The sequence below is a fragment of the Culex quinquefasciatus genome, chromosome 3 (assembly GCF_015732765.1).
Source record: "Culex quinquefasciatus strain JHB chromosome 3, VPISU_Cqui_1.0_pri_paternal, whole genome shotgun sequence".
NCBI classification, from domain to species: Eukaryota; Metazoa; Arthropoda; class Insecta; order Diptera; family Culicidae; genus Culex; species Culex quinquefasciatus.
In genome coordinates this window covers 33032536-33060237 of record NC_051863.1, presented here as the reverse complement: position 1 = coordinate 33060237, position 27702 = coordinate 33032536, and the positions used below count along the sequence as shown (strand labels likewise).

The 27702-nt window shown below is 34.3% G+C and overlaps 1 protein-coding gene across 6 annotated transcripts in view; it reads left to right on the top strand.

The window, feature by feature from the left end:
• LOC6045174 overlaps nucleotides 1-27702 on the top strand; it is a 72137-nt gene that overhangs the window by 4453 nt on the left and 39982 nt on the right. Inside the window, exon 1 of one of the 6 annotated variants that reach the window (XM_038259499.1) lies at nucleotides 21100-21481. The exons of the other annotated variants lie outside the window; for them this stretch is intronic. Within the exon in view, the coding sequence (XP_038115427.1) occupies nucleotides 21473-21481 (9 nt within the window). The 5' untranslated portion in view covers nucleotides 21100-21472. Of the gene's footprint in view, nucleotides 1-21099; nucleotides 21482-27702 lie in introns of those variants that run through there. 6 annotated transcript variants of the gene reach the window in all.

Here is a 27702-nt window from a genome sequence, read left to right as displayed (position 1 = left end):
AATACGAACAATTATTTAAAGTTTTAATTTACATTAATTATGTTTTTATTCAAAATTTCAGAATGTGTGTCATAACTTTAAGCATAAACAATGTATTTTTCATAAAAATCGATCAATTTACCGATTATTACCATGTTTTCAATAAGATTCCGCTTTAAAATATAAATAAATTGATTAAAAACCGTCAAATTCAATTCGAGATATCTAAAAATAGACACGGATAGACACGGAGATATTTTCAGGAAATGTAGTTGAAAGTGTGTACTTTCAGGTGCATTGTTCGGTTTTGCGCCAAAATGCGCCATTTTGAAAACATAGCAACTTGAAAATAGGCTCAAAATCACATGAAAATAGTTATAACTCTTTAATAAAGGCTCAAAACATTTTGCTGTCTTCGGCAAAGATGTGTAATTTTATGTCATAAACAACTCTTTAGAACATAGTAGGCCGCTAAAATGACAACATTTTGAGTTATCACCAAAAAAGTGCTTTTTTGGACCATTTTTGCAAAAATGGCGTATATCTCGAGTAGATTAAGAGCTAAAAATTTGGTACCTTCGGCAAACTTTCATGAAATTTTCTCCTCTACAACTTTGCCGAAAACACCAAAGCCCTACAACGTCATCCAACAAAGTTAGTTTTTGGTTGACACCCTGGAAGGTCGTCACCCTGTATGTCAATAACTTCAAAAGATAGCCCTTATCAAGTACAACAACTCTTCCGAAGACACCATTTGGCTAGGACGTCAAATAAAGGAGTTATCAATTTATTCCACTTAATTTTGCCATTCCGAACACTGTGCTTTGTGTTATTTTACGCGCAATTGTTGATTTTGTTTCTTATAAAGTGTCCAAACAAATACCAGATTTTACACGTTTACAGCAATAACATACATAGAAATTTTAGTTAAGGCCATTTTATTTTAAAATAATTTCTCAATATTAAAAAAAATATTGAAAATTATTAAACTTGTACAATTATATAACACAGCGTAACAAAAAAAAATTTTTTGTTATTAGCAGAACGATTCAAAAAACTCCCCGAGGGATCGGCTTCCTGAACACAATGCAATCTGGCCCATGTCTTAATTGTTACCCTAGCTCGAGATATTCAATGCAGAAGTTTTGCATATGAATCACCCCCCGTCGAAAAAATATTTTTATTTTGTTTTCACTGTAACTTAAGTTTTATAAGGTCTTTTAGATGCTTCTGGTGTCATTGGACGGTAAATTGTTATTAAAACCCAAAATATGGTCCCGTTGGTCGGTTCCCGTGACCGGTTCCGGTGGAAATCCGGATTATTGGCCAAAATTGTGCGAAATCTTCAAAATTTTGAAATTTGTTGCTCTTTATGCGAAAAAAACATACTATTGCTTCAAACAATCAATACAAACTCAAAAATGGTTTGTCCAAGCATATCTGAAGGTGTTTTATCGAAAATGTGGCCATTGAGAACCGGTTCTGGCCTATCCGGATCCGGAAACTAGAAAACATTTAAGCAGTTTTTTTCAAAATTCCTATGTGTCAGACAATTTAGAAAATCAAATGTGGTGTTGAAGCATTTTTGCTACTCTATATTTTCAGAATCTCAAAATATGGCCAAGGGGCCAATGGGAACCTGTTCTGACTGTCCCGGATCCGGGAAACAGTGGTCACATGACATTTTTATTGAATTTATTTAAAAGTTGTTTAAGTTACCAGAATTTCAAAATTCCTTGAAAAAAAAATCTGATTTTATTTATAGCCAGAATCAGAAATGTGGCCATCGGGAATCTATTCTAAATGTTCCGGATCATGGAACCAGTGGACACTTGACAGTTTTATTTAAAATAAAAAAATAAGTTTATTTTTTTTTAATTAATCTAAATTTCATCAAAATCAGATTCAGAGATGTAGCCAAATGGCTAACCGGACCATGTTTATATATTCCGGATCAGGGAACCAGTGGACAAAATTCAAGATTCCTGGAAAACAAATCAGATCAGAAATTTGGTCAAGTGGCCAACCGGAACCTGTTTTAAATGTTGTTAAAATAATGTCAAATATTTTAGTTAAGAAATTTTCAGGATTCCTTAAATAAATCTGAATTTATTTAAAATCAGATTTATAAATTTGGCAAATGGGAACCTGTTCTAAATTATCCGGTTAAGGAAACCAGATGACACTTGACATTTTAATTGAATTTATTAAAAAAAAATACTGGATTTATAAGATTGATTTTAAATCAGAATTTATTTATGATTTCTTTGACATTATAATTAAATTTGTTTTAAAACATAGTTACTGGATTTATAAGATTCCTGTAAAACATATGAATTTATTTAATATCAGATTCCGAAATGTTGTCAAATGGCTAATGAGAACCTGTTCTAAATAATTTGGATCAGGAAACCAGTGGACACTTGACATTTTAATTAAATTTATTTAAAAATACATATTCACCGGATTTATAAAATTCCTTGCAAAATTCTGAAATAATTAAAAATTATTTTAACAATTTAATTTCATTTATTTTAAAAACATAGTAACTGGATTAACAAGATTCTTCGAAAAATCAGAATTTATTTAAAATCATTTTGAAATTTTAATTAAATTTATTTCTAAAAATAGTTACTGGACTTAACAGATTCCTGGAAAAAATCAGAATTTATTTAAAATCAGAATCTGTCTTGTGGCCAAATGGCCAATTGGAACCTGTTCTAAATAATCCGGATCAGGAAACCAGTAGACACTTGACATTTTAATTAAATTTATTTAAAAAAGTTACTGGAATAATGAGATTCGTGTTAAAAAAAAAAACAGATTTTATTTAAAATTATTTTGAAATTTCTATAACATTTATCTAAAATAATAGTAGCTGTACTTGACAGATTCCTAGAAAAAAATCTGAATTTATTTAAAATCAGAATCAGAGATGTGGCCGAATTGCTAATTGGAACCTGTTCTAAATAATCCGGATCATTAAACCAGTTGACACTTGACATTTTAATTAAATTTATTTAAAAAAAAATTACTGAATTTATAAGATTCCTGTTTATTTGAAATTGTTTTGACTTTTTTGTTAAATTTATTTAAAAACAAAGTTACTTGATTTATAAAAGTTCCTGAAAATTCTGACTTTACTTAAAATTATTTTGACAAACTAATCAAATTTATTTTAAAAAACATAGTTACTGGATTTATAAGATTCTTCGAAAAATCTGAATTTATTTAAAATCATTTTGAAAATTTAATAATTTTTTTTTTTAGAATATTCACTGGACTTAACAAATTCCTGAAAAAAAATCTGAATTTATTTAAAATCAGAATCAGAATTTAATTAAATTCATTTAAAATCAGAATCAGAAATAAGTCAAATGGCTAATGGGAACCTGTTCTAAATAATTCGGATCTGGAAACCAGTGGACACTTGACATTTTAATTAAATTTATTTAAAAAAGTTACTGGAATAATAAGATTCCTGTTAAAATAAAACAGATTTTACTTAAAATTATTTTGAAATTTTAATTGAATTTATTTAAAAAAATAGTAACTGGACTTAACAGATTCCTGGAGAAAACCTGAATTTATTTAAAATCAGAATAAGAAATATGACCAAATGGCCAATTGGAACTTTTTCTAAATAATCCGGATCATGAAACCAGTTGACACTTGACATTTTTATTAAATTTATTTAAAAAAATACTGGATTTATAGATTCCTGTTAAAAAACAGAATTTATTTAAAATTATTTTGAAATTTCAGTTAAATTTATTTAAAGACATAGTAACTGGATTTATAAGAGTCCCTGAAAAATTCTGACTTTACTTAAAATTAAAGGCCTAATGGCCAATTGGAACCTGTTCTAAATAATCCGGATGAGGAACCAGTGGACACTTGACATTTTAATTAAACTTATTTAAAAAAGTTACTGGAATAATAAGATTCCTGTTAAAATAAAACAGATTTTATTTAAAATTATTTTGAAATTTTAATTGATTTTTTTTTAAATAAATAGTAACTGGACTTAACAGATTCCTGGAGAAAAACTGAATTTATTTAAAATCAGAATAAGAAATATGTCTAAATGGCCAATTGGAACCTGTTCTAAATAATCTGGATCATGAAACCAGTTGACACTTGACATTTTAATTAAATTTATTTAAAAAAAATACAGGATTTATAAGATTCCTGTTAAAAAAACAGAATTTATTTAAAATTATTTTGAAATTTTAGTTAAATTTATTTAAAGACATAGTAACTGGATTTATAAGAGTCCCTGAAAAATTCTGACTTTACTTAAAATTATTTTGACAAATTAATCAAATTTATTTGAAAAAAAACATAGTTACTGAATTTATAAGATTCTTCGAAAAATCTGAATTTATTTAAAATCATTTTGAAAATTTAATTAATTTTTTTTTTTCAAAATAGTTTCTGGACTTAACAAATTCCTGAAAAAAATCTGAATTTTTTAAAATCAGAATCAGAATTTAATTAAATTCATTTAAAATCAGAATCAGAAATAAGTCAAATGGCTAATGGGAACCTGTTCTAAATAATTCGAATCTGGAAACCAGTGGACACTTGACATTTTAATTTAATTTATTTAAAAAAGTTACTGGAATAATAAGATTCCTGTTAAAATAAAACAGATTTTATTTAAAATTATTTTGAAATTATAATTGAATTTACTTAAATAAATAGTAACTGGACTTAACAGATTCCTGGAGAAAAACTGAATTTATTTAAAATCAGAATAAGAAATATGACCAGATGGCCAATTTGAACTTTTTCTAAATAATCCGAATGATGAAACCAGTTGACACTTGACATTTTAATTAAATTTATTTTAAAAAAACTGGATTTATAAGATTCCTGTTAAAAAACAGAATTTATTTAAAATTATTTTGAAATTTTAGTTAAATTTATTTAAAGACATACAGACTGGATTTATAAGAGTCCCTGAAAAATTCTGACTTCACTTAAAATTATTTCAACAAATTCATCAAATTTATTTTAAAAAAATGGTTTCTGAATTTATAAGATTCATCGAAATATCTGAATTTATTTAAAATCATTTTGAAATTTTAATTAAATTTATGTAAAAAATAGATACTGTACTTAACAGATTCCTGGAAAAAATCAGAATTTATTTAAAATCAGAATCTGATGTGTGGCCAAATGGCCAATTGGAACCTGTTCTAAATAATCTGGATCATGAAACCAATTGACACTTGACATTTTAATTAAATTTATTTAAAAAAAATACTGGATTTATAAGATTCCTGTTAAAAAAAGAGAATTTATTTAAAATTATTTTGACATTTTAGTTAAATTTATTTAAAGACATAGTAACTGGATTTTTAATAGTCCCTGAAAAATTCTGACTTTACTTAAAATTATTTTGACAAATTAATCAAATTTATTTAAAAAAAAACATGGATTGATAAGATTCTTCGAAAAATCAGAATTTATTTAAAATCATTTTGAAATTTTAATTAAATTTATTTAAAAAAATAGTTACTGGACTTAACAGATTCCTGGAAAAAATCAGAATTTATTAAAAATCAGAATCTGTCGTGTGGCCAAATGGCCAATTGGAACCTGTTCCAAATAATCCGGATCAGGAAACTAGTGGTCACTTGACATTTTAATTAAATTTATTTAAAAAAGTTACTGGAATAATAAGATTCCTGTTTAAATAAAACAGATTTTATTTAAATTTATTTTTGAAATTTCAACTGAATTTATTTAAATAAATAGTAACTGGACTTAACAGATTCCTGGAAAAAAAACTGAATTAATTTAAAATCAGAATAAGAAATGTGACCAAACAGCCAATTGGAACCTATTCTAAATAATCAAGATCATGAAACCAGTTGTTACTTTACATTTTAATTAAATTTATTTTAAAAACTAACTTAATCCACCTATGTGGTTGATGCCTTCCTCACTTTTCACCAACAATGGGTAATATGAGTGGTTTGGACACATATTTCAGCTATTTTTTTTAGGTCCAGAAATATTAGTACACAGATATCACATTAGTTGTCATAACTCGAGACAGGGTTGCCAGATTTTCAATTATGTGGACTCGTTGGAAAGGTCTCTCAATTATCTAACCAACGATGGTTCGGATGATGGATCCGGACATCGTTTACATACATTTAAGTAAGATCCGGCTTCAAAAAAGTACATAAATATCACTTAAGTGGTCATAACTCGAGACAGGGTTGCCAGATTTTCAATTATATGGACTCGTTGGAAAGGTCTCTCGATTACTTAACCAACGATGGGTCGGATGATTGATCCGGACATCGTTTACATACATTTAAGTGAGATCCGGCTTCAAAAAAGTACATAAATATCACTTAAGTGGTCATAACTCGAGACAGGGTTGCCAGATTTTCAATTATATGGACTCGTTGGAAAGGTCTCTCGATTACTTAACCAACGATGGGTCGGATGATTGATCCGGACATCGTTTACATACATTTAAGTGAGATCCGGCTTCAAAAAAGTACATAAATATCACTTAAGTGGTCATAACTCGAGACAGGGTTGCCAGATCTTCAATGTCGTGGACTTGTTGGAAAGGTTTCTTGATTACCTAATCAACGATGGATCGGATGATGGATCTGGACATCGTTTACATACATTTAAGTGAGATCCGGCTTCAAAAAAGTACATAAATATCACTTAAGTGGTCATAACTCGAGACAGGGTTGCCAGATCTTCAATGTTGTGGACTCGTTGGAAAGGTCTCTTGATTACCTAACCAACGATGGGTCGGATGATGGATCCGGATATCGTTTACATGCATATAATTGAGATCCGGATATATGTGAAAACACATTTTTATACATAACTTTTGAACTACTTATCGAAACTTCAAACAATTCAATAGCGATGTATGGGATCCTAAACCAAGTTGAATGCAACTGGTTCGATCAAAATCGGTTCAGCCAGTGCTGAGAAAACTTGGCAAGATTTTTGAACACATACATACATACACACACACATACACACACACACATACACACACACACATACACACACACACACAGACATTTGTTCAGTTTTCGATTCTGAGTCGATATGTATACATGAAGGTGGGTCTTCGAGCTTTTAATAAAAAGTTCATTTTTAGAGCAGGATTATAGCCTTACCTCAGTGAGGAAGGCAAAAAACTGGATTTATAAGATTCCTGTTGAAAAAGAGAATTTATTTAAAATTATTTTGACATCTTAGTTAAATTTATTTAAAAACATAGTTACTTGATTTATAAGAGACCCAAAAAAAATCTGACTTCTCTTTGAATTATTTTGACAAATTAATTAAATTTATTTAAAAAAACATAGTTACTGGATTTATAAGATTCTTCGAAAAATCAGAATTTATTTAGAATCATTTTGAAATTTTAATTAAATTTATTTCTAAAAATAGTTACTGGACTTAACAGATTCCTGAAAAAATCAGAATTTATTTAAAATCAGAATCTGATGTGTGTCCAGATGGCCAATTGGAACCTGTTCTAAATAATCCGGATCATGAAACCTGTTGACACTTGATACTTTAATTAATTTTATTTAAAAGAAAAAATTACTGGATTTATAAGATTCCTGTTAAAAAATCAAAATTTATTAAAAGTTATTTTGACATTTAATTAAATTTATTTAAAACATGGTTTCTGGATTTATAAGAGTCCCGGAGAAATTATTTTGACAAATTTATTAAATTTATTTCAAAAACATAGTTACTGGATTTATAAAAACGTTACTTAATCCACCTTTAGGTGGTTGGTGCCTTCCTCATATTCATAAAGTCAATACATTCAGTAAAAATAGCAACAATCCCCCTTAACATGTTTAACAAATCAACTTTATTACTCATTTCTTTTGATATGGTTCGCAGACCATCAATATTTCTGGCTCATCGGCAAGGTCTGATAAAAAATACCTATCCAACGATAGTTCGCATGGAAGATTCATACAATATTTTTATCACAATATCTGAAATCAAACCTCTAAAAAGTGTATAAATAACACTTAAGTGCCAATAACTTTTAATAGGGTTGTCAGATCCTTGATGTTTTAGGCTCATTTGAAAGGTCTTTCGATTATCTAACTAACGATGGGTCGCATGATGGACCCGGACATCATTTTCATTGAAATATCTGAGATCCGGCCTCCAAAAAGTGTATAAATAACACTTAAGTGCTAATAACTTTTGAAAGGATTGTCAGATCCTTGATGTTTTAGGCTCATTTGAAAGGTATTTCGATTATCTAACTAACGATGGGTCGTATGATAGACCCGGACGTCATTTTTACTGAAATATCTGAGATCCGGCCTCCAAAAAGTGTATAAATAACACTTAAGTGTCAATAAATTTTGATAGGATTGTCAGATCCTTGATGTTTTAGGCTCATTTGAAAGGTCTTTTTAAAACCTTTCTGAAAATGTATAACATGACAGGGTTTCTTACAAAAACCACCCTTTTTACAATCTTCCGGACATACGCCAAAATCGTTTTTTTAGCATAACTTTTGAAGTACTTTACTAAACTTCATAATTTTCAATAGGGACTTATGGGACCCCAAGACGAATCGAATGAGACCAAAACGGTCCAAATCGGTTAAGCCAGTGCTGGGATAATCGAGTGCATATTGTTTGGTGCACAGACCCACATCCCTACACACACACACACACACAGACATTTGCTCAGAATTTGATTCTGAGTCGATAGGTATACGTGAAGGTGGGTCTACGAAGTCAAATTAAGAAGTTCATTTTTCGAGTGATTTTATAGCCTTTCCTCAGTAAGGTGAGGAAGGCAAAAAGCAAAGCTCATTTCTAGGCGTCCGAAGGTTATATGTGGTGAGTCACTCAAAAACTCTTTTACGCAAATGGACCGACGCTTTACTTCCCCATCCGATAGAAGGCGTGATCAGGCAAATCTCGTCTCGAAAAATGCCACCGGGTCCGTCTGGGATTGAACCCAGGCCATACTGTGGTGAGAGGCAACTACGCTAACCACTGCCTCACCGGACCTGGCCCGGATTTATAAGATTCTTCGAAAAATCTGAATTTATTTAAAATCATTTTGAAATTTGAATTAAATTTATTTTTAAAAATAGTTACTGGACTTAACAGATTCCTGAAAAAATCGCAATTTATTCAAAATCAGAATCTCAAGTGTGGCCAAATGGCCAATGGGAACTTGTTCTAAATAATCCGGATCAGGAAACTGGTTGACACTTGACATTTTAATTAAATTTATTTAAAAAAAAGTTACTGGATTTATGAGATTCTAATCTAATCTAATCAAATCAGACCCTAGCGCAGCCAATGTTTCGAAAGGATCCTGGAGAGTGCCTTAGGTTAGATGACGCCTAGCACCCTTCTTGTCATTTGTTAACATTTGTAGTGCGCCATTGCATTAGAAATGCATTGAAACATCACAAGCGTTAAACCGGCCAGGCCTACTGCGTAAAGCCGTATCGCAGAGATGACTCGTAATTGGGTTGAGTTTGAGCACTGAGTGTTCGAACAACAACACAATTCTGAATCGACAGGGAGGAAGAAGCGTGGGGACACACCATCATACGCTCCGAGATTTGGTTGTGTTCGTTGGGAGCACCATGCTAAGAAGGTTTGGTACTCCGGGACCCTCTGGGATGGGACATTGTATTTCCACGAATGCCCTGGACACTATTTGCCGTGGTTATAGCGCCACAACTCGCTCTCTGTAACAGTATTCCTAATTCCAGTCCACGCTCACCAAGTCATCATGGCCTTGTGGTTAGCATTTTTGCTTACCAATCCAAAGGACGGAGGATCGAACCCCGCCTCGAGCGACTTTGATTTTTCGTTCATATTCATCATTTCAAATTTATGCGTTCCTAAACTTTCTCGTTGGGAGCAGATGGGAATCGAACCCAGAACCATTCGCTTACAAAGCGAACACCGTAACCATTCAGCCACAGCCGCTCCCCGCAGTTACTGGATTTATGAGATTCCTGTTAAAAAATCAGAATTTATTAAAAAATTATTTTATTCAAAAAAAAATTATTTGACTTAATAAATTTCTGCAAAAATTCAGAATTTTCTTTAAATCAAAATCAGAAATCTGGCCAAGTGGCCAACCGGAACCTGTTTTAAATGTTGTTAAAATGTTGTCGAATATATTAGTTAGGATAATTTCAAAACTCACTAAAATGAAACTGAATTTACTTAAAATCAGATACTTTCTGATTTTTATTTTAAATAAATCAAGATTTTCTGCAGAATTTTTGTAAGTAGTGTAGTTATTTTTAAAATAAATTTAATTGAAATTTCAAAATGATTTCAAAAAAAATTAGATTTTTACAGGAATCTTATAAATCCAGTAACTGTTTTTAAAATAAATTAAATGATAATGTAAAAATAAATTTAAATGAATTCTGTTTTTTTAAACAGGAATCTTATAAATTCGATAGCTCTTTTTTTAAATAAACTTAATTAAGATGTCAAGTGTCATCTGGTTTCCTAATCCGGATTATTTAGAACAGGTTCCCATTGGCCACATTTATAAATCTGATTTTAATTAAATTCAGATGCATTTTAAGGAATCCTGAAAATTTCTTAATAAAATTATTTTACAATATTTTAACAACATTTAAAACAGGTTCCGGTAGGCCACTCGGCCAACTTTCTGATCTGATTTGTTTTCCAGGAATCTTGAATTTTGTCCACTGGTTCCCTGTCCGGAATATATAAACATGGTCCGGTTAGCCATTTGGCTACATCTCTGATTCTGATTTTGATGAAATTTAGATTAATTAAAAAAAATAAACTTATTTTTTAAATTTTAAATAAAACTGTCAAGTGTCCACTGGTTCCATGATCCGGAACATTTAGAATAGATTCCCGATGGCCACATTTCTGATTCTGGCTATAAATAAAATCAGATTTTTTTCAAGGAATTTTGAAATTCTGGTAACTAAAACAACTTTTAATAAATTCAATAAAAATGTCATGTGACCACTGTTTCCCGGATCCGGGACAGTCAGAACAGGTTCCCATTGGCCCCTTGGCCATATTTTGAGATTCTGAAAGTATAGAGTAGCAAAAATGCTTCAACACCACATTTGATTTTCTAAATTGTCTGACACATAGGAATTTTGAAAAAACTGCTTAAATGTTTTCTAGTTTCCGGATCCGGATAGGCCAGAACCGGTTCTCAATGGCCACATTTTTGATAAAACACCTTCGGATATGCTTGGCCAAACCATTTTCTGAGTTTGTATTGATTGTTTGAAGCAATAGTATGTTTTTTTTCGCATAAAGAGCAACAAATTTCAAAATTTTGAAGATTTCGCACAATTTTGGCCAATAATCCGGATTTCCACCGGAACCGGTTTCGGGAACCGACCAACGGGACCATATTTTGGGTTTTAATAACAATTTACCGTCCAATGACACCAGAAGCATCTAAAAAGACCTTATAAAACTTAAGTTACAGTGAAAACAAAATAAAAAATATTTTTTCGACGGGGGGTGATTCATATGCAAAACTTCTGCATTGAATATCTCGAGCTAGGGTAACAATTAAGACATGGGCCAGGTTGCATTGTGTTCAGGAAGCCGATCCCTCGGGGAGTTTTTTGAATCGTCCTGCTAATAACAAAAAAAAATTTTTTTGTTACGCTGTGTAATAAATCAAATAGGCTACATTTAGGGTACAAAACAGCAAGTATTTTTTTCATAAGGAATTTTGTGAAACTTTTTGCTTCAAATTTGGAAAGTTGAGCTTAAACCGGCTCTGTAGCTTAATGGTTACGGCTTCTGCCTCACAAGCAGAAGGTTCAGGGATCAAATCTCCCGGTCGGTACCTTTGAAATTTAGAATCAGGAATTTGAACTTTGAATATGAACTAAAACGAAAACGAATCAGGTGGGATTCGAACTCACACCTTTGGATTGGTGGTCTGGGACGCTAAGCAGTCGGCCATCAGAAGGTTTACACTCTAGTAGTGAATTGGTCCGTAGTGTTGAAACATGTCATTCTTCTCTTCTCATATTAAATACGCGCTGGTCCCTGATTTGCCTGAGGGGATCGGAAGTCTAAATATAGATCGAGTTTCCTTCAGATGCTTGCTTCTATGTTTAGGCGGGGCCGAACAATGCCCAGTGACCTCGGAATTGGACCGCAAGGAGCTTTTTTTTTTTTTTTTTCTTAGCTTATTTTTATTAGGTCCTTTTAGGTGCTGTGACCAGGTTGGGACCGAGGATCAGTTAAACAATATATAATAACAAAACAAAACTCCTTAAATTCCATACTTAGAGATCATGTAACTGACGAGGGTTACTTGGTCCAAGCGGGTCTTGCAGGTCTTGAACCTGCCGATGTACTCGGAGAAAATCCCCCACAGCTCAGCCGAACTATAGAGTACCTCCCCGGCTTCCTTCTCCGTGGCTCCACCGCCTCGGGAGTCACCGTGGCTGCTTCCTGCTAGTCGAGGGCGATCCTTCGAATTTCCGTCCGGAACTGCGCCCGGCAGCGGAGGGAACTCCGCCGGCGTGAACGCCGGAACTGCTGGACTCTGCTTCTCCGCCTTCCTCGCCGGCGGTTTTGGTTTCGACGCCTGCTGTCGCCGCTGGATGAAATCCGCACGCTTGGGGCAGCTGCGGTCCGTAGCTTCGTGGGCACCAGCGCAGTTGGCACACCGCTTTGGCTGGGCTTCCTGGACTTCGCACTCGTCCGTCTTGTGGGGACCCCCACAGTTGTTGCACCTCCCCTTGAGGTGACAGTTCCTGGTTCCATGACCCAGCTGCAAGCAGTTCCTGCACTGGGTCACGTTCGGTCGCTTGTTCCGGTAGGCCTCCCACCGGATGTGAAATCTTCTCAAGCGCTTGATTTCACTCAGCTGCTTGAGGCTGGTGTACCCTTGGGGAACGTAACAATGTACGGGGTTTCCTCTGACGAGGCGAACTCTCCCTTTCTCTTGATGGCGTGCACCTCCACAGCATCCAGGTTTTGCGATTCCTTGAGGGTCTTCTTGACGAATTCAGGTGAAGCCGACGGAAGTCCTCGGACGACGACGCGGAGCTGCCGCTCGCTTCGTTTCTCGTGGGTGTAGAACTCCACTTTGTTCGCAATCAAGTGGGCCCGCGCGGTCTCAAAACGCTCCTCGGAGGAACACAGCAATTTGATCCCAAACGGTGTTAGCTTGTAACTCGGCTTGGTTGTGCACGGCGACATTACAGTCCTCAGCTTGGCGTAGCTCGTATTCTTTACCACCAGAGGTGGTGGTTTCTTGGCCACTGGAACCACTGGAACCGGTGGGACGCTTCCTTTCCCGGCTTGGATACCATTGTTATTGTTGTTGTTGTTGTTCCCCGCCAGCGGACTGAACTTGTTGTTGTTGAGAAGATTCTCCTCTGAGCCATCCCCGACAACGGCTCCGTTGCTGGTCTTCCTCCGCTTCCCCGTTCCATTTACGGAACGAAACTCGTCCCCGTCGGAGGATTCTTCCACCTCCATCCGTAAGCACTGTGCCGCGCCACGAAAACAGCCACCGCAAGGAGCTCTGTCATTCTGAAATGGGTCGTTGGAAGCAGCGCGAGGGCTATCACCACCTAATACCCGGGACTGAAATAATTTGTATCAGCATTCGGCATATACAAAATCTGATACAAATTATACTTTCCCATAATATCGCTACCGGTTAGCGGGTATTGGATTGGACACACACACACAAATTTAGAAAGTTGAGCTTGAAACTTAAAATTTAGTTCTTTTTCTTTAATTTTTTAAAATATTTTTTTCTTCGCATTTTAATTCAAGTTAGGACTCAGGTTTACTTGGTTTTAAAATAATTTAAAAAACGTTACATAATCCACCTTTAGGTGGTTGGTGCCTTCCTCTCATTTATAGAGTGATTCCAACCCGCCTAAAGTGTCCACATGGTTTATGAATCTCCCCTAACGTGATCGTAGCACCTAAGAGGTAGAGATCCTAAATAGGGAGACTGGACGAAGTGAATTTGACGTACCCAAACAGACGCGAGTTTGACGTATCCAAACGAGCATTTGCCTTTACGCCCAGCAAAACTTATCAGTGTTGCCAAGCTCAAAACATACGTTGCCAGATCGATTTAGCCAGCTTAGACCAGTCTCCCTATTTAGGGTCTCTACTAAGAGGTCCTAATAAAAATAACAGACTACCTACAGAATTTTTGTCAAAAATATACAGACACGGACTTTGAGGAAAATGGCATCCCTCTACACGGCTTTTTCGTGGCGATCAGTCCCGACCATTTGAGGTTATGTGAATTCAGACCATTTTTTAAAGTGCTTGTAATTTAAGATAGTTAAGTCAGATCTTGAAAATTCTTACTCCACCTAAAAGGTCTTCTTATATGCTTTCTAAATATATATAACATGTGAGGGTTTCATGAAAAAACCACCCTTTTTACCATAATTTTAATTTAATATGAAACAGCTTTTTAACATAACTTTTTAAATACATGATAAAACTGCATGAATTTAAGTAGCAACTTAGGGGACGTTAAGGCGGATCGATTAAAACCATTCCGGCCAAAATCGGTTGAGCCTGTGACGAGATATTCCAGTGACATTGATTTGGTACACATGTCTACATACAGCCAAACACACAGACATTTGCTCAGCTGGTGATTCTAAGTCGATATGTACAAATGAAGGTAGGTCTAGGAGGTCTAATTAAAAAGTTCATTTTCCGAGTGACAGTACAGACTCGATTATCCGAAGGCCTCAGAAAAATCTTACTTTGGATAATCGAACCACGAAAAAAATCGTTGTCTTATTTTTGGTTGTCGAGCTTCAGTATGACCCCTACACTACGCTTAAGTGATTTAGAAAAAAATCAAAATGGCGGCCAATATGGCGCTGACGAAATATTGACAAAAAAAATGCATATTGTTATTTATTCGGCAATCAACTATTCAAGTTTGACTAAATCTCATTTTGAAATCAAGACTAGCATTTTAAATGGGCGTAATATTCAATGGTTGGCCTTTTAAAATGTTTGTCTTGATCTAAAAAATTTCAAAACATTTTTTTCGAAAAGATCGGAAAATTTCACGAATGTTTCAAGTATTAACATTGAAAATCGGACCATTAGTTGCTGAGATATCGTCATTAGAAAATGGTGGGTTGTTTTGGTGAGATTTAGAAAACTTAAATTTTCGTGTTTCTTTTTCTAAAAGCGGCTCTATCTCAGCAACGCGAGGTCCAATCTTCAATGTCTCTTAGACAATTTTATAGCAAATTTTCTGAACTTTTCAATAAAAATATTTTTAGAAATGGTCACTCATGGTCACTTTTTTAAAAAATTGAAAAACTGCAAATATTTCGCCATAATCAAACTTTCGGTGGGTATATCTTGAAAACGGAGCCCTTTATCAAAAAATCTGTTAAGTACTTTTCGATTGCAAATTCAATTTTGCATTAAAAAACAATGTCAAACTTGTTTTTGCATAAAACTTCGATTTTTTCCAAAAATCACTATTTTTTAAAAAATTCATAACTCGGTGGCGATTTTGTAGTGAGTTGCTCTACACATTTTTTTTACGATGCTTTGAAGGATGTTTGACATTTGTTTGTTTTTGTTTGCTGGACGTTGTCATGATTCTTTCCCTTATAGCTATAGCAAGGTACAAAGAAAAACATTTTTTTTTTCAATCGATTCTTCTTCTATTATCTCTTGAATATTGACAACCGGAGAGTCGACTTTCACTAGTTTTATTTCTATTATTTATTTAAAAATAATTTGCATTGGACCTGAGCATTATTTGCATTTTGTTTTGTTTCAAAATTCATAACAAAAAATCAAAGACTGTTAGTAGAAATTAACTAACGTAGCTCAATATGTTTAAAGTAACGTTGATTAACACTCGAAATTACCCACAGATAGCACACTCTGCCGTGTGCCGCCCATCCGTTGCAACGCGTTGTTAGGTGCTCTAATTTTGCTGCGCACAGTACTTTTCATCTGTTATCGCTCTGCGCGCGCCGTTATCAGTGCACTGCTGCTTCTGCACTCAAGCCCAAGGTGTGTGTGTGTGCACTTTTGTGAACTCTAGGAGGAGCAAAGTGTCCTTGAACCTTGCAGCGTGCAATCATCGGATGCATTTGACTGCGGGCGAGGACTTTTGAAATTTTGGACGCAATTTATTTCCAAATTATTCGGCGAATAAGTCCTCCAAAAAGAAGTTCACCGGCAGATAACTGTTCCTTCTCTAAACTGCGCAGCAAAATTTCTTCCTCAGATTGGTGCTAATCGAACAGGTAAACAACAAGTCTCTGGAAGTGGCAAATGTTTTTCACCACCATCGGTGAGTCAATGAACCATTTGGTATGTGCGCGACTGACGACAGTTTTGTAACCCCATTTTCGAAAGGTTCTCCTCCCACGTCGGACTAGGATTCGATCGAACTCAAAATCAATTAGGACGCAGGAAGCAACCTATATGTGAGGGAGGAAAGGATGCACAAAGAAAAGTAAAAAAAGGACGCACCAAGCACCATAAAAGCGTTTATGACTATAATTGTCTAGTCTCCGAGCATTGAAGAGTCTAGCCAGAAACAGGTTTGGTTGCCACGCTCTTCTCAGTCCGGTCGTTTGAATCTGTTGTGTAATCGGTATTCTCCCAATTTTTTTCGGGAACCTGATTTTCTGGTTCTGTGCGGGATAAGAATTGAGGTTGATCGAATCTGAATGCTATTAGAGAGGATGACTTTAAGATTCTGTCCTACGGTGCGGCCATGCAAATGTTTGACGTCGGCCAAAGAAATCCCGTTCGCGGTAGTTTGAGTTGATGTAATTTATGCTTAAAGGCAAAATATCTCTAATTTTCTCAAAAATCAAATTATTCGCTCTACAGCATTGCCTTGGCGTTCTCGATTGCGAGATTCCTACTCGAAACTAAGTGTCCGAAGGCTTGATTGTTGAGGCAATTGCAAACCTCTTTTTACACCTAAGCTTCCATCCACCCCGGGATTCAAACTAGCGTTCTTTGGATTGTGAGACCAACTGCCTACCAGCGACTCCACCGAGGCAGGGCCCAGGGAGGCGACTCCTACACCTGGACTGAGCAAACGACCTAACCTTTTTAGGTTAGACCGGGGACAACATTTACTTCCCCATCCGACGGAAGGCGTGGTCAGACAAATCTCGTCTCGAAAAATGCCACCGGGACCGTCTGGGATCGAACCCAAGCCGACTGGGTGAGATGTAACCACGCTTACCCCTACACCACGGTCCCAACCCAAAAAGTACAAAAACTGGAAATAAAGTAATTATTGTTTTTATGTAAAATTTTACCGCAATGCACGTTTAAAAGTTAGTGTATGTTTGTGAGGTGAATTTTATCAATTTATTTGCAAAATAAACTTCTAAAGTTGGGATTATTAAGCACACATCGGGCCGATGATCTTATTTAAAGTTGTACTTTTATCACATGAAACGTTTAACTTAACTACTGTGTAATTTGACTTTTACTACAGTAATTCTTATAACAAAAATTGAATTATTAAAAAAAGAATTATTTTTGTTTTCACTGTGCGCAGTTTGCGCGCGTTATCAATCTCAATCACCCAAGATGGCGGTCTTTAGCATCCCCCTGGGATTGACACTTCTTCGCCAAACGTCAGCCTGACTTGTGCCATTAAATTTGTGCCGTGAAATGTTTCCAAAAAGTACACCAAAATTGTATGGTTGTTAACACTACGGTTCCAGTTTTTATTTATGTTTTTTTTTTTGCTGAGCACTGAGAATTCTCAAGTTCGGATATTGTAATCTAATAAAGCTCTTGCAAATATTTTCTAAAATTAATGTCTAGAGTTTTTGAAGGTCCTATGAACATATGAAACACAATAGCTAATAGGACCTTTAAAAAAAACTCTAGATGTTTTATTTGCAATATGTATTGATTAAAAAAACGTCCTTTATCCACCTTTAGGTGGTTAGTATCTTCCTCACATTCAAAGAGTGATTACAGTACACAGCCTAAAAAAGTGTATAAATAAAACTTCTTTTTATCAAATTATCTGAAATCCGGCCTCAAAAAAGTGTATTTAAAACATTTAACTACACATAACTTTTGTTAGGGTTGTCAGATTTTCAATCTTTTGGGCTCGTTGGAAAGGTCTTTCGATTACCTATCTAACGATGGGTCGCATGTTAGATACGGACAACTTTTTTTTATCAAAATATTTGCGATCCGGCCTCAAAAAAGTATAAAAATAACACTTAAGTGCTCATAACTTTTTATGAGGTTGTCAGATCTTCAATCTGTTGAATGCGTTGGAAAGGTCTTTCAAATACCTTTCTAACAATATATAGCATGACGGGTTTTCTTATAAAAACCACCCTTTTAACAACCTTCCGAAGTTTAGCTAAAATCGTTTTTTAGCATAACTTTTGAAGTTCTTTTCTAAACTGTATAATATTGACTAGGGTCTTATGGGACCCCAAGACAAATCGAATGAGACCAATACGGTCAAAATCGGTTCAGCCAGTCCGGCGATAATCGAGTGTATTTTTTTAGGTGCACGGACTTACAGACATACACACGTACATACATTTGTTCAGAATTTGATTCTGAGTCGATAGGTATATGTGAAGGTGGATCTACGAGGTCGAATAAAGAAGTTCATTTTTCGAATGATTTTATAGCCTTTCCTAATAGATGTGAGGAAGACAAAAATCCAATAATTTGGGTTCGCTTATTTAAACGCGACTGAAAATTACTTGCTATCGTAATACTTATCGTTTCAACACGAAACTTGTTTATGTTACGTCATTTCCAGAAAAACTGCCTTTCAAAACTCGAGTCGTGGTATCAATATGGCGGTGCATTTACGGTACACCTTGAATAATTTGTATTCCATTTAATGACATTGAAAATTCAGAATTTCCTTATAAGGCTGTTTTTGTTTTTAACTCAGAATAAAGTAAACCAAAAGGAAAAGCCATAACAATAATCATTTAATTTTCTGGTAGACAAATTTAAAATTTTAAAAATAAAAATATAAACAAATTCTAAAATTTTAGAAATTTAGGCAAATATCAGAACAAACGATCAAAAATCAAAAATTCTAAAATTAAAAAAAATAAGAATTTGAAAAAAAACTATTTTTTATAATTAAAAAACTCTAAAATTTTAAATTCTAAATTGATGAAAAAAATAAAATCGAAACTCAATTATTCAAAGTCCTCGCAAAAATTTCACTCCAGATAGCTAAATTATCCGATGTCTTAAATGTTCCCAAAATTACTTTCAACTAACTTATAACTCAAAAATTTTTGAGGGGTCCCGAAAAGAATGTGCCATTTTGCTCGGCCGCGTTCCTTCCGAGCTCCGTAATTAGCTTTAAAAACTAAAAAACAATATGTTATGAGCAACATTTGGACACCCTAATGTATTTCTTAATCAATTTCTGATTCTCTTTGCTTAAAAATATTGATTGTTAAGCCGAAAATTCAAAAACTGTTAAAAAAATAATCCTTATAAAAATATTGCAAAATTTGATTTAAATTTTAAAAAAATCACTATGTAAAAACAAGAAAAAATATGAATTGGCTTTTTCGTTTAGTTAGATAATCAAAAAATGCAGAAAAAAAAAAAACAATCCAAACACTTGTTTTTGTTTATGAAACCAACTTAGTATTAATACTTGATTTTTGAACAGAAAGGATCCGACCCCCAAAAATATATAAATATCACTTAAGTGGTCCTTACTTGGGACAAGGTTGTTAGTTTAATGAATGTTTAGACTCTTTTGGTCTTTCGATTATCTACACAAGGATTGAATTATAGATCTGGATAAAATTTTCATGCAGATAAGTGAGATCTGGTTTCAAAAAAAGTTTATAAGCTTATATTTATCAGTATGGTGGTCATAACTTGGGGCAGGGTTGCCAGAGCTACAATCTTTTCTACTAATTGAGAAGGTCTTTGAATTTTGTATTTACAATAATAAGGGATAATAAATAATTAGCAAGATTTTTTTTAAAAATAATTTTTCAATGGCATTTTAAGGCAATGGCTTGTAATTTAATTATATATTTTCAATAAGCGTCATTTTTACAAGTTTTAATTGTAACATGCAAAAAAAAAAACACACAGAAGCTCCCTCGCAAAACATACAAGCTGATAAATAACCTACAATTCATTCCTAGCTTCTTTCTTTGCCAAAAAAGCAATCCAAACACCACCAGCGAGCAACAAGTCGAATCGAAAAAAGCAACAATTCACAGTTATGTGCGAGGGAGAGGAGAGAGCGAAACTTTACAATCATAGCTCAAAACAAACAAAAAACCGAAACGAAAAATAATATTGAAGAAAAAAAAAACTTTAATCTCACCTCGCCGATCGCCTTACGCAAGAAAGCAGCTCGCGGCGAACGAAAAGAGAGCGAGAGGGAGAGAGCTAATAGAGAAAAGGAAAGAAAGAAATAGGCTCAAATTGGATGAAGAATATGTATGAAGCGATAAAGTAAGGAAACAGGGACAAGAGAGAAATGACGAAAGTTACAGACTGTGAAGTTGTATGAAGAGAGTAGAAGAAGATGGTGCGGGCTTGACTTTGACTAATATTGTAGAAGTCATGTGCCGGTTGATCATTCAACGCATGCCCGTCGACCTTTTTGGAGGAGAGAAAGAATTTCTTCTTCTTCTCTGTGGGTTTTCGTAACTCTTCGCGGGTCTATTACACTGGACTACACAATTTGAATTTTGTTTTGAACTTAAAATAAATTATTATTTTACTAACAATATAATACAACTATACAACTCAATTTTACTTCTAAAAGTTTATAATTTTACCAATTTTCTGGTGTGATGTAAATTTTTCAATCTAAATTGAGGTAAAATAATTTGTTTTCATCATAAAAGAGGTAATATTCAACTAATGTGTACAAATACCCTAAAAAAAATTTCATGGAACAAAATTTTACATCAAATTTTCAAACAAACAAAACCCACTATTTTGCCACACCGTGTTGCAATGGCCAACCGCGGCGGGGCTTCTTCCGCCCATGTAGGGAGAGCCCCGACGGGCCATCCGAGCCAACCGGGCGTGGAAAGAATGCGTGAACCCACCACCGCAAGAACGAACCCACTGCGCTGGTAAGGTGCTTCAACCCCGGACGCTTCGGCGGTTGAATTTCAGTTTCAAGCGTGGTGTGCTACCTGAGTGACGCAACAGGTTTTGGGCTTCGCGACCAGAAAATTGACGTAAATTGGGCCAACCGTGTAACGACCACTGAAAAGTTGTGTTATCGCTCGTTATCATTACAGTGAAGGTGGAAACAATCATGAGTCATATTAGTTTTGTGAAGGTTTGATTGTTGTTTTCGGAAACAGTGTCGAGGCTGGTTTGGTTTGGAGGTTCAGCTCAGTTGATTGTAAAAACGATATGGGAAGATAGCACACGAGGCAGGAAGGCTAGAGCTGGAGTTCAAAATGGAGTATGTAAGTATCTAGGTTGAACGAAAAGCAAGTTTCCAAGAATTGGGAGATTTGTTTAGATCTCACAGGTAGTTTTATTCATTTAAAATATAAAGTTAAACAGTGTTTACCCTTGAAAATATGAAGCGTTCGTGTACTTTTACGGTTTTACGCATAAGTGTCGTATACCATTTGTTGACGATTTTGGATTTAGATCGCAAAATATTCCTGTTTGGAGTATATTTTCAGATAACTTTCTCAAAAAGTGTACTTTGTTTAGACGAACTGTAACAATAACAATACGTCTGTTTGTCCTTCTTAACATTCCTAGGCAACTACACGTTTTTATAACCACTTTTATTTTGGGGGCAGCAAGACCCATTGAAGTATGCTTTATAAAATGTTTTTAAAAATCGGAGTGGCCATTAAATTTTTATATTCTAAATTTCACCTCTTTCCAAAATTTTTGTGCAATTTACTCAGTTACGTATATATTGCTTTTTAAATGAATTTAAAATACTCTCAAAAAAAGTTAAAAGCTTAGTTTAAAGAAAATTTCTAATTACAGTCCAGACTTGATTATCCGAAGGCCTCGGAGAAATTTGACTTCCAATAAAACGAAAAAAAAAAAATTGTTCGTGATTCGATTATCCGAAGTTCCGCACAATCCTTCGAATAATCGAACATCGGATAATCGAGGCTTCGTATAATCGAGTCTGGACTGTACAGCAAATGTATTGAATCCATTGAAGTATTCTGTATTTTACGTAGTTTTGGTAAAATTGTGCAGTATATAGAATGAAAACAAACTCAGAATGTTTTTGAAACTTAAAATTCAAAGGATCAACATTTTATATATTTTTTTCAACATTTTCATAAAAGAAATCAATAATTTTACCATGAAGCAAATAAAGTTCTAAAGGGAAGAATTAAATTTTCTGTACTTCACGTAGTTTTGGTAAAATTTTGCAATAGTCAGGAAAAAAACACACTCAGAATGTCTTTGTTTATAATTTAGATGATTTGAAACATTTTCATAAAAGCAATCAATGATTTTACCATGTTGCAGATGAAGTTTTAAAGGAAAGTATAAAATTTTCTGTATTTTACGTAGTTTTGGTAAAATTTTGTAGTTTTTGATAGCGAAACTGTACAAAATATTGTTAAAACAAGAAGTTTTAAATATTTGCATGTAGAAAAAGTAGGCTGTTGACGAATAAAAACATTTCCGGTTCTTTGAAAATATTAGGAATTTCTGAAATTTACGTAGTTTTGTGAAAAAATTGTAGTATTTAGAACGTAAACATGTACTGCCCATAAATGAAAATTCGGCTATTATGCCAAATCAAGTATTCCGAGAAAAACGCGTTTTAGTGTTTGACACAAAATCTCCGTCAAGGTAATTTCCCATAAGAGTGGCATATTAGCCGTTTGGTTTTTCGCATCGGCAGCAAAGTCTAGACACTATTTCAGTAAAATTCAGGTTCCAGAAGATGCGTTGGAACGTCCTCTACCACCTGGTGCTAATATCTCGTTTTTGCCAAAAGTGGATATTAGCCGTTTTTTCAATGGTGGGCAGTGTAGTGCAATGTTTAAAATCATATGTTTGTAACATATTTGAACTTCCCTCCCCAAATGAGGAAAGTAGGACTTTTCAGCACTGGTATTGAAAGGTATTGATTTTTCAAACCTGTTATTTGTGGTATGGAAAAGTAGGCCGTTTTGTTTCTTTAAAAGGACAAGAAAAGTTGACAGTTTCACAGCGGAATTGCATAGGGGAACAGCATCTTATTCCAGCGTGCCTCTAATGTTGGCAGGTTAGAACTTTGACATGCAATTAAAGCTAAATAAAAGCGTTTTCAACTGAAATCGGTTGATAAATAGCTGAATAAGAAGTGAGCAAGCAAGTTTCTACCAAAAGTTTTGCAAAATTAGTTGTTTAAATAGTGAAAATCAGCAAATTGGATGGAGTTAGGAGCGAGAGCTTAACCTGCCAAAGATACGAGAATTTCCCCTAATAGTAGTTTATGCAACAAGTTACAAAAAGAGGTTTTTTTCAGCACGAGTCGTACATTTATCCAACGAGGTTCACCGAGTTGGATAAATACGAAGAGTGCTGAAAAAATCAAGTTTTGCAACGAGTTCAATATAGAGGGTGAAATTTTCAATTTCCCGGGAATCGAGAGTTGTATTTTGCTATTTCCCGGGAATTCCCGTGATCCGGGAGTTTTTTTTAAACTATGCAATAGTGCCAATAATTTAACATAAATGTAATAAATTTGATCAGTAACATGTTATGTTACAAACTAATTCAGTTACAATTAATTCAAACTTATTCAATGAAACGTTAATTTGAGTAGCCTCGTTTTATAGTTCACAGTTCTACATTTTGATATATTTTTTCTGAATTCTGAAGCTTTTTGCAGGAACTTGTTATTAGATTTTTAAAAATTTAAAATTAGCTTATATATAATTTCCCAGTATCTTTATTTGTGCAATTTTATAAATAACGACTCAAAACAACAAATTTCTTTTTGCAACGTGTTGCATTACCTATTATTTCAATCTCTCCTGAAAGTTTCATAAAGATAAGTCATGATTAAACTGAGGAAGAACGATTTAAGCTCAAAATTTTGCCAAAATAGACCAAATTGGCTGAAATTTGGGGTGAAGATTTTCACGATATCCCGTGTACATGACGAAGCTTTAAAAAAAATAATAATAAAAAATTACAAAAATCAAAAGCTGGGGATGTTTTTAACAAATTCATAAAAAATATCATTTTTAAAAATAAACTGTGGCGATTATCTATGCTCCATACAATAAATATTTTGTTTGTATGGACAATATTTGTCAATAGGGACCTACGACATACACATGCACAGACATTTGATCAGAATTTGATTCTGAGTCGATAGGTCCCTGGGCTTTGTCATAATGAGTGTCATAGGTTTGATGCTTGTTTGGCAAAGAGTATGATTTGATTCGATGTGGAATTAAAATCGAAGTGTTCAGTATATTGCTGAAGCTTCCATTTTTACACATGGACACCACTTCATGCTGCGAGAACCCACTTGGGCGTAGTCTCTGGGCTTAATCGATGACCGGTATTCGTCATCGAGACAAGGAGGTTCTCTGATAGTGGAAATATCACATTTGTACAATGAACCGCTACATATGTGATTTTTCCCTATCTTAATGTGGGTGTCAGGTTAGGATGCGGGTTTAAAAAAAATAGTGTTTGTAGAATTTAGGATTTTAACTATAAATATCAACTTTTTATACTTTGCATTTAGTTATTTAGGGACAAAATTAGTAACAGTGAATTTAGTAATTCTATCAGAATCGGTGATTTTCATTCAAGTAGCATAAAAACCATTCTGATTTGTCAAAATTTCCATAGAGTCTCGATCAATCAATAGTAAAATGATATCGGACTAAATTCGTTGATCTGTTGAACTAACGGTTGTCGGATTATGATTGTATCGACCATTGTTGCGAATCGAGGATCTACTGGAATTCTGACGACCAAATGGTCGTCTCTTTTTCAATTCACGACTTGTAAAATATCAACTGTTATTTTATTTTGTTTTTTTTAAAGAACCAGACAGGTTTTAAAAGAAACGTTTTTTTGGTTAATTAAAATGTCGGGGATTTGAGATAAGAGTAGCTTTCGGATAGGTCGCTTTAAATCTTGTATTCAATTCAAGTTAGGAAGTTATCCGCAAATGAATATTTGGACTTGTATGAATAATTGAACATTTTGGACTTATGAATAACACACAACTGTGCATTTATTCTAGAGTCAGATCCATACAGCGTCAGTGTTTATTTGGTCGAAGTGTACTAATTCATTGGCAGATCTGATTCTAGTTGTAATGTACGACAAGACTACTGACGGACGTGACAGGACGAGGGCCCAGTTTAGAGGTTTCGACATCAACGATGTGCGGCTGGATCACCCTCCCAAAAAAAAAACAAAAAAAAATTTGATTCTGAGTCGATAGGTATACGTGAAGGTGGGTCTACGAGGTCGAATAAAGCAGTGAATTTTTCGAGTGATTTTATAGCCTTTCCTCATTGAGGTTAGGAAGGCAAACTAAACTGCATTGGTGAATGCAATCGGTTCTTCAAATTTTAATGTTTTCTTCTCTTTTTTGTTTTTCTAAATTCTTAATTGTCGAGTAATCCAATACAAATAATGAGCAAATAGAATCCGTCAAATTCAACAAAGTTGCTTATTTCAATCAACAGACACAGTATGAACAGTTGCTTCATTCCCGGTTCGAAGGCTGTCGAAATCGAGTTTGAAAAACAATTTTCTTATTTTTCGTCAAAAACTGAAACGCACATGTTCCCCGCAAGGCTGCTGTACCTTGTAACGTTTGTCACTCCACAGTTCCCGCTCCTATCTCCAACTGATGCTGATAAAACAATGTGTCGCTTGAGATAAGCAACAACGCTCTCCTCCTTCATGAAACGAGTCATTGATAACGCACGCTGACGCTTGGAAAAATAAAGTACGAGAATAGTTAACAGCAAGGGACTTGGCTGATTATCCTATTTGAGTAACGTTATTCCAGTGCCACCAAGTGCCGACATGTGGCACGAATGGGATTACCCGGTTTTATGGTTTTGTTGTCTCCGCAAACCGCCCCGTGTTTCGCCGCTGCAACTTTGAAAATCCTTTCGCCGAAAAAACGGTTACCTCACACTGCCATTTCTCTCAATCTGCGCGGTGAAAGGAATCCTTGCTGAACCAGTTTTAATGTCGCGACACGGGGACGAAGACGACGGCGACGACGGGAAAAAGGTCAAACGCATCTTGGTTTGTCTCGAGTCAACTTTAGTATGTCCTTTGCGGTAACTGAGCGCTACCTGTTGCCATTCAAGTTAATTTCGTAAAGTTGTTACCCCAGTTGTTGTCTGGTGGGGTGAAACTCCCACAGCATCGAGATGCTAGTTTTGGTTTTCTCATTTTTGTGTTTGGCCTGATTGTCTAGACCGGCTAAATGGTTTCACAAGGGGTTCATAAAGTCAAACTAAGTTATTCCGTGGGAACGACTGGAGTCTGGCGGCAAACTGTTTGTTTTCACTTTCTTAAGATGCAGTAAACTTTAGCAATGGCAAAAATATTTCAAACCATTTGAATTTAAATTCTGTTTTTTTTTATTATGGTAATATTCATCAGGAAATGGTGACAGATATGTGTAAAAAAATGTGTAATATTACATCAGGAATCGGTAAATATGCATCAGTTTCTGATGAATTTTAATCAGGTACACAATTTTAAACATTTTTAAAGTAAATTGAATCGTAAAAAAACTTAATATTTATCCAACGTAATTTTCAACCTTCCAACAATAAACTTTTTTTTCAGTGTAGAAATAGCCATTTCAGTTATAAATCGAGAGGGGAAAAAATAAAATTTTGAATTTTCATTGATAACGTCGTTTTTTTTATCAGAACCATCATTTTTGGATTTTTTTACACGTTTAGAATCATGGAACCACACTGCAAAAATATCAATATTAAATGGAATAGTAGTTTATGCAACAAGTTGCAAAAAGAAGATTATTTTCAGTACGAGTCGTACATTTATCTAACGAGGTTTACCGAGTTGAATTAATACGACGAATGCTGAAAAACACTATTTTTGCAATGAGTTTGCCAAAGGGCCAAACATTGAATATTACGCCCATTTAAAATGCTAGTCTTGATTTAAAAAATTTCAAAAAAAAAATTTTTCGAAAAGATTGGAAAATTTCACGAATTTTTCATGTTTTAAAATTGAAAATCGGACCAATATTTGCTGAGATATGGTCATTAGAAAATGGTGGGTCTGTACAGTACTTTTCGATTGCAAATTCAATTTTGCATTAAAAAATATTGTCAAACTTGTTTTTGCATGAAACTTCGAATTTTTCAAAAAATCACTGTTTTTTTTCAAAAAATCATAACTCGGCGGCAGATTTTTTGACCATGTTTCTCTATGGCTTAAAAGTTGCGGATTTTTGTCCCCTAAAACATATAAAAAAATCTCGAAAATAAAAAAACACGTATTCTGCAATTTTTTTTTTTTCGTGTACCTTTTTTTTCTCAAAAGTCCTCAACAATACCTACAACTTTGCCGAAGACACCAAATTGATCAGAAAATTCACTCAAAAGTTACAGCTGTTTGAATATTTACATACCATTTTTGTATGGACAGCAGCCAAAATTGTATGGAGACTTGTATGGATGAA